The sequence below is a fragment of the Lynx rufus genome, unplaced genomic scaffold (assembly GCF_022079265.1).
Source record: "Lynx rufus isolate CCGP_SWC_20201006 ecotype Redwood Valley unplaced genomic scaffold, mLynRuf1.p SCAF_43, whole genome shotgun sequence".
In the NCBI taxonomy this organism is placed as follows: Eukaryota; Metazoa; Chordata; class Mammalia; order Carnivora; family Felidae; genus Lynx; species Lynx rufus.
Window position 1 is genome coordinate 878141 of NW_025814860.1, and position 16051 is coordinate 894191.

The 16051-nt window shown below is 63.2% G+C and overlaps 1 protein-coding gene across 2 annotated transcripts; it reads right to left on the reverse strand.

Annotated features, from left to right (window-relative positions):
* Nucleotides 1-167: 167 nt before the first annotated feature.
* On the reverse strand, nucleotides 168-12207 carry TELO2 (telomere maintenance 2). Of its 2 annotated transcripts, XM_047097843.1 has the most exons (21): nucleotides 11976-12206; nucleotides 10668-11003; nucleotides 9449-9726; nucleotides 8336-8404; nucleotides 7989-8136; nucleotides 6722-6824; nucleotides 6407-6475; nucleotides 6085-6226; nucleotides 5802-5938; nucleotides 5370-5449; nucleotides 5059-5160; nucleotides 4700-4788; nucleotides 4427-4518; nucleotides 4182-4298; nucleotides 4019-4090; nucleotides 2792-2956; nucleotides 2424-2515; nucleotides 1936-2035; nucleotides 1749-1813; nucleotides 1380-1495; nucleotides 168-516 (listed from the first exon to the last, which is right to left on the reverse strand). In XM_047097843.1, exons 2-21 carry the CDS (start codon nucleotides 11000-11002, stop codon nucleotides 410-412), a joined length of 2478 nt encoding a protein of 825 aa, XP_046953799.1. In that variant the 5' UTR covers nucleotide 11003; nucleotides 11976-12206; the 3' UTR covers nucleotides 168-409. The 2 variants fall into 2 exon arrangements, with proteins under 2 accessions (XP_046953799.1, XP_046953798.1); XM_047097842.1 differs by having other exon boundaries at nucleotides 425-1495; nucleotides 11976-12207.
* Nucleotides 12208-16051: the final 3844 nt, after the last annotated feature.

The following is a 16051-nucleotide window of genomic DNA, read 5'->3' on the forward strand; positions in this document are numbered from 1 at the left end:
TCACCAGCCCCCACCGTGAAGGGCTGGCCCCACGACATGTCCGTGCAGGGAGGGGGACCTTGGGGTCTCCCACCCCCAGCTCGTCACCAGCTGCCAGAACCGTGTCCCCCTTCAGAGGGACATCGAGGCACCGCGGACCCTGCCTGAGCAGTCAGTGCCAAGAGGAATGGGTTTGAACACCTCTGGCTCCTTTTTATTCTTCCACTTTGTTGCTTTTTAAAGTCTGCGTTCAGGTGAGGAACAGGCTTGGGGACAGGCTGAGAATCAGCCCATAGGGGCCCCAGCGGCTCCCTCCCTCCTCGGGGACCCCCCCCCCTCCTGCCATGTTCGGGTGGCCCTGTCTGTGGACGCAGGGCCAGAGGCCCTCCCGCGGGCTGCTGGCGGGGCGGGCCTCCCTCTCCAGTGAGGACTAAGGAGAAGCGAGGGGGAGCAGTCGGTCTCTGAGTTTCTCCAGAAGCAGCAGGGCTTTCACAGCCAGCATCCTGCAGTCCTCGTCCGCGTCCCGGTCAGCCACATCTGCCAAAGACGAAAATAGGGCAGGACATCGGCGGCGCCCACAGCCGGGCAGGCCAGCCCTCATTTCCTCTTAGGGAGTCATCCCACACGAGCCCCCACAGGGCCTGGTGGGGCCTGGCCGTGTGCGGGGGCAGCACCCCACTCTCCCTGGGGCTGGGCGCCCAGCCAGCGGCCGGCGACAGGGAGGCAGCGGGACGGAGCGGACACCATCGTCTCCGCGGGGAGGCCACCGGTCCCGGGAAGCGGGACGCCACACGCCTGTGGCACGGGGCCCGAGGACCCGGAGCCGACCGGACACGCGTGATCGGACAAAGCCCAAGGGTGCTCTGCCAACTAACTGACGCGACAAGAGGGGCCCGGCCTGAACCCCGGGCCCCCGAGCGTGGCGCCACGTCAGAGTGTCTACTCCCGGCCTGGAGCCCCGGGTGGACACCGGTGGGTGGGCAACACAGGTGCCTACGGGCAGGAGGTCACGTGTGCTCCAACAGACTTTTCAAAGAGAACACTGTGGTGGGGGTGGGGGGGAGGGTGCAGGGACGTAAGTTTATCCAAGTTAGTTGGCGAGTCTGGTGAGGTAACGTGCCTCCTGCATGGCTCTTGTGACCTTACAGAAGATACAGAATTTTCCAGAACAAACACACACGTCTCCCACATCGGGGCACCTTCTCTTGGGTCCTCCTGCAGGACCTCCCCAAAGTGACTCAAGAACAGCTGAGTCCCCACCCCCCACCAGGGACCATTTCGTGCACAGACGGGGGGGATGTGACGGTCCTGGGGCCTCTGCACCGCCCCGTGCCCCGATGGCCACTGCACCAGCCTCCAACCACCCGCCTCGCCCGTGCAGCTGGGGGCCTGGCACTCACCCGCCAGCCAGGATCGGGTTTCCAGCAGCTCGTCTGGCAGGTCTGCCAGCAGTCGCTCGGCCGCAACACTGAGGAGGACGGAGGAGACCGCGGACAGCAGGCCCCGGCGCACGTAGCTGCCAAGCCAGGCCGGGACGCTGAGCGCCGACGGAGCCCAGGCCAGGGAGACCCCGCTTCTCCGCGGTACAGCAGACCCACGGGCAAGCAACGCCCGCTCCAGCCGCCCTGCCCCTTCGTGCTTGGGAAGCACCAGGCCGCCCCGCCTCTCGGCCACGCCCACGGGAGTCGCCCCCCCCACCTCCTGCTGTCCTGGGAGCCCCGCCTCCACGTCCACGTGGGACCACTTTCCTCAGCCACACGGCCACTCACGCGTCACTGTGGAAGCGAAGGGTCCACACGAACTCCAGGAGGGCCTTGCCCATGGTCACAGCCACCTGAAACAGCACAGGCCAGTGGGCAGGGGTCCTGGCACCCAAAGGTGGGTCCCAACAACCCAGCCCCAGGGCCAAGGGGAGGCCCACCGGGAGGACGGCCACCGGCTCCGCCTCCCACTCACCGTGGTGTTCACAGCCAGGTACATCAGGGCCCCCAAGGTGTGGGCCAATCTCCCGAGAACCAGCTGGTCTTCTCCCAAAAGGTCGAAGGTCACCAGCGGTCTACAAGAGCATCAGGTGTGTGTGTGCGGGACGCGTGGTCGGGGCTCATTCTCCAACCCCTGGGCCACCAAGGGACAGCCAGCGCCCTGGAGGCGCCCCCTCACCGCACGTCCCCGTGTGGCTCCCACAAGCCATGAGGAGAAGGCGTCAGACAGACAGAGCGCGTGGAGCATCGAGGCTCCACGGCGAGGCTCCGGCCCCGCCCACCGGGAACCCGCCAGCAACCCGCCATCCGTGACAGTCACCGCAGATCCTGATGCCCTCGCTTTGCCATTTAAGCTACGAAGGACCGAAAGCCAGGTGGTGACCTTGCTGCTGCCCAAACCCCGCCACAGACCCCGTCCTGGGAAGCCTCTGGTACTCGAGGGCGTCCAGGCCTCCCGCTCACCTGTCAAAGTGCCGAATGAGTGGGAAGAAGAAGTAGCCAGCCACCGAGCTGAACTGGTTGGCGCCAGCGTCCCGTCCCCGCCTGGCAGAGCCCTGCAAACATGGTGCGCACAGGTGCCGCGTCCCTTCGCTGTCCCGTACGCACGCCCGTCACAGCCCCGGCCCACGCGGACACGGCACATACAGGCCGTTTCTTGCTGACGCAGAATTCCGGGGCTTTTTTCGCACTTGCATATTAAAGCCATGCGGCTCTGATGCCCTAAGGCACGTGTCCCGACACGCAATTTGTACCCAACGCCCTCCCTCCACACAACAGCAGTGTCGGTGCCGCCCCGTCCCCCACCAGGACCTGAGCCGGGGCTGGCTGACCTGCGAGAACCGCCGGGTCTTGTTTCTGATCCGCTCCTCCACGACCGCGCGCCAGGCGGGAGCCACGGCGCTGCCGGGCAGGGGGGCGGGGCCCCGGGGGTCGCACTGGGGGGCCTTGGGCGCGCGGCCAGGCCGAGACAGCTCCTGGGCGGCCAGAGTCAGGACCTAGAGGAGCGGGAGACCCGGGGCAGCGGTCCTTGTTCTAGGGAGGGGCGGCATCTTCTCAAACCCGAGGTAAACTGAGTGCCCGTCGGCGCCATCGGCCGTCACAGGCTGCGCCAGGGAACATTCTGGGGACCGCACAGGAAGTCAGTTCCGGCTACCCCAGGATCGCTTCACTTTGTGGGGGACAGAAGGGAAAGGCGGCCCCGCTCCTGCGCCCGGAGCTCCTGCGGTTCCAGAGCCTCACCGACCTGCTGCCCAGCCGCCTGCACACAGGTGGGCCCCGGAACAGGCCTGCGCCGTCACATGCCTGGAGCCCTGGAACAGGCGGGGCACGGACAGCAGCCTGGTGGCTGCAGGCACCCGGCCGGGCAGTGAGTGCTAAGGGCTGTTCCTCTGAGGGTGACACAGGACACTGAACCGTCAACGTACCAGGTGCCCCTGAACTGCAAGCACGGAGGTGGTGACTGTTCAGCGCCGTCTCATGAGACACGCAGCATAACGCTTGCCGTCTTGACAGCCGTGCGCGCACAGCTCAGCGGCAGCAGGTGCTTGCACATCGTATGGCCGTCGCCACCATCGTTCCAAGACTCCGTCTTCCCAGACGCAGCCCTTTCCCCTGCGACGTGCCCTCCCCGCCGTCTACTTCAGTCTCTCTGATTCTGACGGCCCAGGGACCTCACGCAAGTGGAATGCTACAGGGTCCTCTGGTTCATCCACGTTGTGGCAGGTTACCACGTCCCTCCTCTGCGAGGCCCAAGTAACATCCCGACGTGTGCACAGACCACATTTTGTTTGTCTTAAGATGGGGAACTGTACCGCGTGGGAATTCTGTCCCAATAAAGCTTCTGTCTCAGATGAAGGACACGGCCCCTACTGAATCCTGTGCACCGCCCAGAAAACACCAGGCAGCTGCCAGTCCCAGCCCCTGGGTCCAGCCACGGGGGACTTGGGGAGGCCTCTGGTCCTGACCGTGGAGCTTTCGGCAGGGCGCTGTGCCAGGCCTGGCCCTCGTGAGGGCAGCTTGGGCGTGACAGGTGGGACGGAGGGCCCCGGGGCACTTACATCCAGAATGTCCATGCGCTGTCGGAGGCTGAAGTTGAGGGCGTAGAACTGCGAGGTCAGGTACTCTGCTACCTGAGCCAGGCACACGAGAGGCCGCTGTGGACGCCACCCAGAGGCAGGGCCCCAACGCAGACACTGACTGGGCGGCGGGACGGGGACTCACCGGGGCCGGGTCTGTGACCACGACGGCCACAAGGGCTCTCTGGCGCAGCCCCTCAAAGCCCTCCACGCTCGTCTTCTCCTCCAGGTGCAGCAGCACCTTGGCCAGCTCCACACTCACCTGTGCGCAGGGGTCGGCGTGCCTCAGGCCCTGCGGCCCTGGGCCCCCGCAGCCCTCCACCTCCCCATCCCTGCCACGGGCCTCCTAGGCAGACACACACCCCTCCCCGACGTCCCTGCCCCACTCACCTCGCGTGCAGCAGCCGGGTTCCTGATGACCAACGCCTCGAGGGCCCGCAGGGCCGCCTCCCAGCGCTCCCAATCCTCGGACGAGGTCAGGGCTGCACAGAACACACACAGCCCTGCACTGGTCCCCAGCCCTGACCTTGCAGAGGCAGAGCCGGCAGCCAGGGTCTGGACCCTGGGCAGAGGCAGCCGAGTCCCGGGACACGCAGGGTTCCTACGGCTCAGCCACCCCAGGGCAGGCGCTTGGAGGGGCCTCCCGCCAGGGAAGAGACCCACCTTCCACGCAGTCCCGAACGTAGGTGGGTGCCTTGCTCTTCTTTAGCTCTTGGTCCCCCGACATGTCATAGGGGACAAGCTCATCGTCACTGGGGAAGCAACAGAGACCGGCGGGGCCTGCCCGTCACCCGGGAGCAGACAGGCCGTGCTCCTGAGTCCCGGGAATTCACCCCAAGACCTTGCGCCTCAGGAACGGCACACTTTCCTACGGGAGGGCACTCGGAGAGAGGGCGGCCGCGGGGCCGACCCGTGGCCTCCAGACAGCGTGGGCCGTCTACTCCCACGCTCATGCGCGGCTCTGAGGCCAGCGCGGGACTGCTCCCCCACCTCTGTAGTTTCTACCCGAGGCCTCCCCCTACCTGTCCAGGTCAGAGCCTGAGCCTTCCGGCAGGGCCTGGGGGACGCCACCGTCCACGCTCCCTCTGCCGGGGGTCCCTGCAGCCTCTGGAGTGACGACAGGGCTGTGGGGAGCAAAGAAGGAACCCGTCGGGAGGCCCCACACAAGCTCCTGGCCCCGGAACCCACCTTCCCCAGGGAAATGCTCTTCCGGCCCCCACCCTGCGCTTCTCGGCTTCTGTCTCAGCAACGAGCCCAAGACGACGAGGTAAGGGAGCAGCAGGAAGCGGGCCCGCCCAGCTTGGGGTGGAGACCGGGGGCGGGAAGCCCTCACCTCGCCTCCAAGGGGCTGCCGGCCGCAGGCCAGGGGGCTGCCAGGGCCAGCATCTCACGGCTCAGCTCGTCTTCCTCGTACTGCAACGCACACGGGCTGGAGCGAGTCACGGGGAGCGCCCGCCACCACCCCCCACTTGCCCCACTTGCCAAGTGTCCACGTGGCAGTGGGCGGTGCTGGGTGCACGGGCTCAGGAGCCCGCCCTCCTGAGGGGCTGCTCTCCCCCCCACCCCCACCCAGGAGGACGTCCCAGGGGCTCAGCAACGGAGGGGAGGGGACGCCAGAGAGATCGCTTCCAAACACCTCCGGAATCCACCCGGGGCATCTGTTCAGGCACCGCTGAGGGGTCAACACGCGGAAGGTTCGTGGGCCTGGACCCCAGAAGGCAAGGGGATACCAGGGAGGGAAACACAGGGCGCGGCCCTTGCTCACCTGGAACTTCAGGGGTGGCCCCTCAGGGTGGAGCCGGGCGCTGGCCACCTCGGCCACGATCATGCCCAGACGGCGCACAACGGGCAGGCTGCTGTCCAGGCGACTCTTCACCCCCGCCATCAGGCTAGTCAGCAGCTCTGGAAGCACCAAGCCCACACTGAGCACTGGGGGGGCCAGTAGGGACGGGCGGGGACAGGAGGGGACAGCTCTGCACAGTGAGCACGGGGGGCTGGCAGGGACAGGCAGAGACGGGGTGGGGACAGTGTCGGCGTGGCCCACTCACCGTCTCGGCTGTCCCGGAGCTCCGCATCCCCCAGGAGCGCCAAGCAGATGAGGACGGCCCTGCTAACGTAGCGCTGCTGCGCCAGAGGTGCGTGGCGGACGGCACTGCAGCTGCCCCACGTCTCCAGGAGCCCCTTCAGTGCCTGGCGGGTGGCGCGGCCCGGTTACACAGCCGCAGCGACCTCCCCACCACAGTGCGGGAACGCACGGGCCTCGGTGCCCCCGTGCTTGCCGGCGTCCTCTGTTCCAGGCGGGAACGTTCTCTCTCTCCCACCAAAAGGTGGTCCCAGAACACCCCAGACAGAGGACCAGACCGCGCTTACCTGTACGAGGAGCGGGCGCCGTCGGCTGTCCGTGGCCAGGTACCCCAGCAGGCTCTGCAGCATGGGCGTCTGGGACAGAAGCCGGGCATCCTGTCACTGTCTGTCGGCAGACGCCCGCTGCCCACCTGCCAGGCTAAGACCCGTCTGCCCAGGCTCCCAGAGCACAAACGGCTCTGGGCTGAGGGTCAGCGGGGTTTCCCGGACAACCGAGCTCAGCTGCACCTGAGCGGGGTTTCCCGGACAACCGAGCTCAGCTGCACCTGCTACGGTCACTTCTCCTGGGCCCCCAGGGTGGCCCTCGGCCCACGCCCTCACCGAGTACTGGTACTGTAGGAACAGAAGTTTCCGGGTCATCACGAACTGGGCCTTCTTATTTTTCATCACCAGGTTCCCCAGCAGCCGTGAGAGGACTTCAGGCCTGTGAGGCACAGTGGGGGGGGGGGGGGCGGGGAGAGGGAAAAGCATGAACCCCAGATCTCAACAGGTCCGAGCTGCACCCCTCCCCAGCTCTGTGCTAACCACTGGGAGCCCGGGGCCTGTGCTTCAGCTCGGACTCCGTCCTGATTCGCTCTCCTCCTGGTAACGTGGAAACCTGAGACAGCCCAGTGCCTCCGTGCAAGAGGATGTCCTTTCCCCGCTCTGCCCAAGCGGAGCAGGGGTGGCCAGGCTTATCTGGGAAGGGCCAGAGAACAAAAGCTCTATGTTTACGGGCCATCGGTCTCCGCAGAACTCCTGCAGCCAGAAGCAGCCAGGGGCGTGTGCGTGAGCGAGCGCGGCTGTGGACCCACAAAACGGTTGTAAAAACGCACGGTGGGCTGAGTTTGGCCCAAAGTCCGCAGTTTGCAGACGACTGGTGTAGGGTGGGATCCCTCCCCGCTCCCCTCCATGGGTGAGAGCCCAGCAAACCCTCCAGCCGGTGTGGAAAGACGGGAGGATACAGCCCTTCCTCCCTCGGCCCTTTCACGTTCTACGCAAAGTCGTAAAGATGACAAGAAAAAGAAAAAAGAACGGCAGCAGGAACCAAAAAAACAGAAACAGAAGAGACAAACCCATGCAAACCAACCCACAGCCTCAGGGCAGGAGCGTGACACAGCCCGGAAGACAGAGAAGCCATCGGCTCGCGGCCTGAAGCGCTTACAGGGCAGTGTGGACACCTTGTAAAAGCCACAAACCAAGGACTAGCTGGGAGGGACCAGAAGCGCCTGGCAGGGGGTGAGTGCCTTCCTCACATTATTTTGCAAATAAGCACCCGGCAGCAGAGGGGGTGAGACCTCAGACGGTTCAGAGAGAGAACACGGGTCCCTGGACACACACACCCGCGCCCAGAACCGAAGACACAGCCGGCGGGACCCAGCCAGCAGGACCCACGCTCACGCACTCGCGCCAGGGGACGCCGTCTGAAGGCGGGCGCCATCGCACACGCACATGCCTGCGCAGCCCCGGGGGTGGGGGGTAGCGAAAGGGGTCTCCACGGCCACAGCCAGGGGAGGGGCTGGGCTGGGCCGGTCCGCCACGGCCTCACCGCATGAGGTCCGACAAACCAGAGGCTTGGGCGCCGCCGCCCGCCCTCCCGGCTCCTTACCCCGCGGCGACCTCCACCAGTCCCGTCAGCAGCGCCTCCACGGCCCGGTCGGGCACACGCTCCGCCAGGCGCCAGCACACCCGCTGCCAGAGGCAGCTGCCCTGGGTGAGCGCCGTCAGCCGCGGCACCAGCACGCCCAGCATCTCCTCTGAGGGAAGCACACGGGGGCCCCTGAGCCCGGGGCCGGGGGGCCGGGCGATGGACATCAGCCCACCCGGGGCCAGGCCCAGGCGAGGGAACTGCGCCGTCTTCCCCCTCCCGGGAGGGCCGACGGGAAGCGGGGGGGGGGGGGGGGGGGGGAGACGCCCAGACAGCGCTGCGGACCCCCCGGGACAGGAAACACTCACTCTGCCTCCCACGGACACAGGCTTTCCCGAGCACCTGCGACAGGAAGGAGACGGAGCAGTCCCAGCCACCTGCGGCAAGAGGGAAAGCGGGATTTTCAAGAAGGGCGACGGTTAGGGCCACGGGACAACACCTGCCCAGGCGGGGACAGACCTCGTTTCCAGACAGGCGTCTGTGCGCCGTAAAAGCACCGTTTTTCTCGATCTGATTCCGACTGGAACCTCAACAGCTGGAAGCCAAGAGTAATCGCAAAAAGCCTCACACGCTCTTGCTCACCTAATCGCCACAATGACCCCACAGAGCGGGGACCGGTGTGGTGGCGCGGGGAGGGGGAGGCACCAAAGGCCACGTGAGGCGGGCGGGCAGGAGGAAACAGGACTCGGGGACAAGGGGAGGATGGCGCCCCAGCCCCGCCGGAAGTGGCCACCCTGAGACAGTCACGACGCGCTCAGACGCAAATGCGGTCTCTGCCACCTGAAGGGAGGGGCTGAGACCCTAAAAGGCGAACTGGACGCAGTCACCCAGCCGAGAAGCGGACGTGGCCCACAGTCGCTCTGGATACGTTCAGGACATGCTGGCGACTCCCCCCAGCACAGAGCAGGGAAGGCCTGGCAGGGGCCCCAATGGAACCCGTGGGCTCCCTCCCGATCTACAGTGGCGGAGGCTCCCTTGTGGGGCGGGCCCAGGGACCACGTGAGCACACGCGTGAAGGGCCTCTAGTGGCGCCCGAGCGTGGCACCCACTCCACAGCCTTGGCCGGTGGGATGCTGGACGTGCAGGGGTGAGACCCTGAGCTGCCCCGTGGTGGGAGAGCAGACACCAGGGCACCAGGGCCCGTGGAGAGCAGCCCCATCCGGACGGCTCCACCGGCAGGCCAACCAGGAGCTAAAGGATTCAAGGTCAGCTCCAGCTCCAAGGTCAACAGCCAAGAACGGGTGAAGCTCAGGGTACAGGTCGCTAGCTCCCCACACAGGAGGCAACATCTGACCTGCCAACGGCATCGCCCTGAGAATCCCAAGTCCCCAGAGGCCGTGAGAAGCTGGGGGGGGGGGGAGGGAGGAAAGGGACGGTGGCCAGAGAAGCCGGCCGGAAGGACAGCGCGGAGGGGCCCGCACCTCGGAGGGAGTCCACCACCGCCTGCAGCGCCCGCATCATCTCCTCGCCGAGCAGAGGGAAGTAATTCTGGGGGAGGAACGCGTCCAGGTTCTCCCGCTGCAGACGGTTGCCCAGGCAGTCGGGCAAGCCCACCACCTTGGCGAGGAGCGTCTCCTGGAGCAGCGGGGACGCCGGCTCCGTCACCTGGCGACACTGGCCCTCCATCACAGCGGCCATCCTGCCTGCGCTCAGGAACCTGGCCAGGAGCTGTGCCATCTTCATCAGACGGAAGCTCGGGCTGCAGCAAGAGTAGGTGTGACGCTTGGAGCGGCGAGCCCCCCACCCTCGGCGCCCCCGCCCGGAGGGGGAGCCACGGCCGTCAGTAAACCAGTAGTCCCACGGCGTCATCAGCGCTTAAAAAAACGAGCATTTAAATCCCGCCGCTGGGGCGCCTGGGTGGCTCTTGATTTCCGTTCAGGTCACGATCCCAGCGTTTGTGGGATCGAGCCTCGCGTCAGGCTCCGTGCTGACAGCCTGGGGCCCGCTTGGGATTCTCTCTCTCTCTGCCCCTCCCCTGCTCATGCTCTCTTTGTCTCAAGCTAAATAAACATTAAAGAAAACAAAAGGTCTACATCCCAGTGCCAAATAGCCAGCCAGTGGTGCGGCGTGAGCGCCCGCCGGGCCCCATGGAGTCACCGACGCCACCTCCTCTCCCGCTCCGCGCCACAGGGCGCTTGCCGCTTATCTCCGGAACCGCTCAAACCCAGCTTCGCCACCGCACGAAGGCCGCGTCCCCACAGGCCCGTCCCGTGCTCTGACACCTGAGTCTGGGAACCGCCTTGAGCAAGTCCTCCCCCCCCCCAGGAGTTTGCCGGAGCACCCCGGGGGCCTCACTGCAGAGCTGACAGCCACGAGTGAGGCCAAGGGCCCGCGGACGCTGGCGAGGCCCACCGCCTACCTAGGTCACCTCAGCCCGGAGCTCACCCGCTGCCGAGGCCACCGGGATGGGGACGCTCCTGCCCCCTCCCTTCACCAACACGGCGAGACCTACTGCTGCAAGAGCCTCTTCGTTGCAAGGGAGGTTAACAAACTGCTTTCGGTGTCCAGGGGCTCTGCTCCTCCCGCACCTTTCAGGACACCAAATTCTCACAGAACCTGCTGGTTCGCAACCCTCCCGGCCATGCCCCTGCCTCAGACGTTACAAGTGCCCCGGAATCGGGCCCCCCCCCCCCGACTCACCCGGCGGCACCCTCGATGGACTCCATCAGCACCAGGAAGGCCTGGTCAGCCGGGCCCTCCAGGAAGAAGCTGGCCCACAGCTCCTCCACCTGGCCGTCGGGCAGAAGCCCCAGCCAGCCTGGGCTCAGTCTGCCCACTAGACACCTGAGGAGGGCGGAAAAGTGCACCCTGGCGAACTCCTCCTGCTCCCCGGGAAGGGCTGGGTTCTCCGCTCCGCTGAGATACCGCCTCAGGGACCCCAAGGTGGAGAGGACGCGGCCGCCATCCTCACAAGAGGAAAGGGTGTGAATCGCTTCCCGCACGGTCAGCCGGACTGCAGAGCGCGCTGGGTCCATCCTGGGGCACAGAGAAGCACATGAGAAGGCCGAGGAGCCCCTGGCATCTGCGCCAGTCACAGCTCACATACGCTCAGACCCTCTGGCCCCTCTCGTTAAGCTTCTGGGGACCCCATCTCTCCTCACCCCTGCTGTCACCCAGCAGTATCCTCCCCTCCGGCATCCGTCACCATTCCTACCAAGAGTCTGTGTCATAGCTGGGGCCTCCATGATGCCCTCTACAGTAGGGTCACTGTGCCCCAGGGCCACAAGTGGGGGTGCTGTTGGCATCTCGTGAGCGGGTGGCAGACGCCGGGGATGCTGGTTTCACAGCCCACGTGTGCAGGACAGCACCCACGACAGAGGGTGATCCAAACCCAAATGCTAACAGTGCTGAGCTTGAGACCCTGGGCTACCTGCGTTGCAGCATTTCTAACTGCCTGACCGTCCGTCTGACAGACTGTCCGTCTGCCAAACCCCCTTCTTTCCCAGAAACCATCCCATCTGTAGGTAGTATTTGGGGTCAGGCGCCCCTGCAGCATTGAGTGCCGTTACGCAGGCACCTGTCCATCACCAGTGACCCAGCCCTAGATAAGCCTGCCTCAGGGGACCAAGGAGGGTCCCCAACAGCCTAGGGCCTCCTCACCCAGCCGGGTCTAAGCGGGCTCCGGTGGCCAGCTAACACGCCAGCGACCCGCCAGTACCACACCCCCCTTCACAGCTGTGCCGGGAGCCCACGTCACGGCGCCCAAGTCACGGCGCGGCGAGCAGGGGTCCCCGAAGCGGGGGGGGGGGGGGGGCGGTGGCGAGTCTCGGGGAGCGCATGGGTCTCCGGGGCGGGAAGGGATCTCGGGGTGGGCGAAGGTCTTAAGGGTAGACGGGGTGTCGGGGCGCGCACGGGCCTGGGGAAGGACGGGGGGGTCTCAGGGTGGGCCCGGGTCTCGGGGAGCGTACGGGTCTCCGGGGCGGGAGAGTGTCTCGGGGAAGCGCGCACCCGCTCGATCTCGGAGTCTCCAGAGTGTGCTCAAGGCCCGCCCCGCCGCTGCCGCCCCGCGCCGATTCGCCACGGTCGCCGAGGCCCAGTTCCGCAAGCGGTTCGCGGACTAGAGACTGAGAGCGCGGAGCACGAGCTCCCCGCGCGCTGGCAGAGCTGCTGCTGAATTTTTCGAGCCTGCGAGGCCGGTCCCGCGGGCCGATCGCGACGAATCCGCCGCGAGGCTGGGGAAGCCGGAAGAAGCGTGGGCGAGCGGCCGCTTCTGCGCCTGCGCCGGGCGGGGCGGGGCCCTGGTGGGCGGGGGCGAGCGCGCGCGCCTCCGCAGACACCCGCTGAGCGCGAGCGCGCTCCCGGCCAACTCCGGGGCTCTGAGCCGCGGCCGCCGGCTGAAAGCAGCGAGGGCTCGAATGGTTTCGGGTCCCGATGGGCGGCCCAACAGGGGTGGGCACCGCACGGTTCCGCGCGGGGGCCGCCAGCCCCAGGTGGCCCTGTAAATTGGCCGAAATCCACTTCCTCGGTGGTCACGTTCCAAGGGCTGCCCTCCGTCCTGACGAACGGGCCGTGGGCAGTGCCGTGGGCGATCTGGAAAGACCTCACAGGGGAGGCGCCGCTTCAGCCTCGACTGCCCTTGCGAGGGAGTCCGGGAAGGGTGTATTCATTCAGCATGCACAAATTAAATGCCTACTGCGTACAGCAAGCACTCTTCCAGGACAGAGAATGAAGAAAATAAAGTGCCCGCTCACAAATCAGGGGCACAAGCTGGGGCGCCTGGGTGGCTCCGTCGGTTGAGCGTCGACTTGGGCTCAGGGCGTGATCTCCCGGTCCGTGAGTTCGAGCCCCGCGTCCGGCTTGCTGCTGTCAGCCTGTCAATGCAAAGCCTGCTTTTGGATCCTCTGTCCTCCTCTCTTTGCCCCCACCGTGAGCGCGCGCTCTCTCTCTCACCTTCAAAAATAAATAAACGTTTTTTGTTTTTAAGTTAAAAACAAATCAGGAGCACAGTGAGATACAGGAGCGATAATGTCCGTCGGCAAAGAGAGATAAGAAAGTTCAAGCAGGCTGAGGAGTCTCCTGTTGGAAGGTTCGCCCTGGGTGCAGGCAGGAGAACGGCCGGTAGGGGGCAGCGGCGGTCGCAGGGTCGCAGGTCTATGGGCCTGGCGGTGAGGACGGCTGGCCTGGGATGCTTCTGCAGGAGCGGAGCCGATGGAGTGGGTGTGGGCTGTGACAGGTGCGAGGAGTCCAGGACGATGTCTTCCTGGGACTCGGGGAATTCCTCCCAGTCCGCTTCTGGATGCGAGCCTCACTCTCGGGTTCCTACAGCAACTTCATTCAACTTCCATCCCCGTGTTTTCCCCAAGCCTATGAGGCCCATAGGTGCGCAGAAGATACACTTAAGCCTATACGTATTTGAAAAATGCCTTTGGGCCAGTTCACATTGGAGCGAGATGAAATTTTTTCTAAATTTTTTAACATTTATTTTTGAGAGAGAAAGAGAGAGAGAGCGAGTGGGGGAAGGGCAGGGAGAGAGGGAGACGCAGAATCCGAAGCAGGCTGCAGGCTCCGAGCCGTCAGCACAGAGCCCGATGCGGGGCTCAAAGCCACAAACCACCAGATCATGACCTGAGCCGAAGCCGGACGCTTCGCCGACGGAGCCACCCAGGCGCCCCATGAGCGAGATGAACAATTTTAAATGAAACTAACTTGGGGGCGCCTGGGTGGCTCCATGGGTGAAGCGTCCGACCTCGGCTCAGATCATGATCTCACGGTTGGTGACATGGGGCTCTCTGCTGTCAGTGTTTGAGACCCTCGGTCTTCCTCTCTCTCTGCCCCTTCCCCACTCAAACTTACTCTCAAAAATAAATAAACACTGAAAATAATTTTTACTCAGAAATGCTAAAGTGTGCTTGTGTACTTTTGGCAGCCAGCGTTCAGTTCTCTGAGGAATGTCTCAGTCTTTCCCACGTGACCAGGTGTTTCCTCTGCGGACACTTTTAGCATCTTCTCCATCCTCCGTGGGGTCCTGACCCTGGAGGAGAGACCTGGCCCCCTCTGGCGTGTGGCCTTGGGGATGGTGGGTGCTTTTGGCTGTGACACCTTCCTGGATTATCTTCCCCACTTCCTTGAGTCTCACTCTCTACACTCGTGTTTTATCGGGTTGACCTCAAAGGCTGTTTTTTTCCCTTTTCTTCCCCATCTCGTCATCTTTTTGCCCTACTTTCTGGGCAATCACTCAAACCTTGTCTTTCAGCTTTGCGGATTTACTTACTTATTTGGAAAATCCTCGTTTTCATTTTCAAGAGCAACTTCTTCCTCTTGATTATTCCTTTTCTCATAAGATCCATTTTTTTTTTTTTTTTTGGCCTTGCAGACACAAAGCTTTTCTTCCCTCTCCGGGGGTAGTGATTAAGATGTTTTTGAGCTTTTCCTTGGCTCTTGGCATTGTTCCGCCCGGGGAGATTTCTGTCAGCAGGTCCCAGTGTCCAGTGACCCTTAGCTGAGCCGTCACATGAAACATGAGACAGTGAAGGGCGGGAAGCTCTGTATGTGGACGAGGGGAATTTGTTTTGATAGATGGGGGAAGGGAGGTGCTTTTTGTTGGTAAATGCAAGTTCCCCCAGGCCCGAGGAAGCTCCCGCCCTTGAGTCGCTGGATTCTACTCCTGAGACCAATATTGCCCTGTGTGTTAATTAACTAGAGTGAAATAAAAACAAAAAAAATCTAAGAGAATTTTTTTAAAATAGCTCCCACCCTCCTACCACCTACCTGGGGGCAGGTGCCTGGTTTTGGTTGCTGCTTTCTGGAAGCTAGCGGAACCTCAGAGTCCCAAAAGCCAATATGTAGACATTTATTTCGATTACTCGCTTTCAGCATTAGCCTTAAAATCAGTGAATTTTGTGTATAATTTCCACTACGATTATTTTTTTTTAACTGGCGATGAAGGAGATTGAAAGTCACCTGACGCAGTGCACCTGCACGCACTTGCACGCCCGCACACGCTTGCACACTGCAGACTTGCACACCTACACGTGCTTACATGCCTGCACACAGCTGCATATCCAGTCTTTCCCCGGGCAATGCTGTCCCATCACAATAGGTTGTGAGCCCCATATGTAACGTTAGGTTTTCTGTTAGCTGTACTAAAACAGTAAAAAGGTCAGGTGAAGATCATTTTAATTTTAACACGCGTGTTACATACACAATACAAATATATATATACGTACGTCTTAAAGTAGGCTCCACACTCAACACGGGGCTTGAACTCATCACCCTGAGACCAAGAGTCGCGTGTTCTACTGACTGAGCCAGCCAAGCGCCCCAAGAACATATTTTGTTTAACTCAGTCGATCCAGAATATTACCATTTCAATGTCACATGTAACGTACGATGCTTGGTGAGATCTTTCACATTCTTTTTTCGTATGAAGTCCTGTAATCCAGTGTGGGTTTCATTACACCCGTGGTGCAGCGCAATTCCGACCAGTCACATGGCAGGAAAGGGGGGGGTGGTTGCTCCGGGGTCAGACGGCTCGGCTCCAGAGAGCCACCTGACCACATCCCGCGGCAGAGCTGACGTGCAGAGGAGTCGCCAGCTGCAGGAGGTCGAGCAGGCCCTGGGGACCGGGCAGCTCTGTGTCCAGATTCATGCGAGTCTCTTCACTGAAGCCTGTGCCGTGTCCCAGCCTCCCCACCATCCCTGCACACCCCTAGCCTCTCAAACCTCCGTGTCACAAGCTGCATGGTGGTTCCCAAAAAGTAGATCCAAGTTCATGAATGCAAGCTTATTCAGAGAAAGAGTCTTGGTGGATGTAATTAAGTTACAGACCTCAAGATCGTAATGGATTATGCAAGTGGGCCCGAATCCAGGGAGCAGTGTAACTTACAAGAGACAGAAGGACAGAGACACGGGGGAGAAGCCCGTGGGAAGACAGAGGAAGAGAGTGGGGTGACGTGGCCACAAGGAGAGCCCAGGGCTGGACCAGGCAGGAGGGTCCTCCCCTGAAGCCTTGGGGAGGAAGGAGAAGGGCCCTGGGACGCTGGTGTCCAGAACTACAAGAGAATAAACTTCCGTTGTTTTAAGCT

Excerpts from the sequence above, each read along its gene's own strand:
- TELO2 (XM_047097842.1), bottom strand. The coding sequence starts at position 11,002 with ATGGACCCAGCGCGCTCTGCAGTCCGGCTGACCGTGCGGGAAGCGATT. Across the intron at positions 4,789-5,058 it reads TCAGGCTCTGACCTGGACAG|TGACGATGAGCTTGTCCCCT; the intron begins GTAGGGGGAGGC and ends TTGCTTCCCCAG. Across the intron at positions 2,957-4,018 it reads AGCGCATGGACATTCTGGAT|GTCCTGACTCTGGCCGCCCA; the intron begins GTAAGTGCCCCG and ends CCGCTCCTCTAG.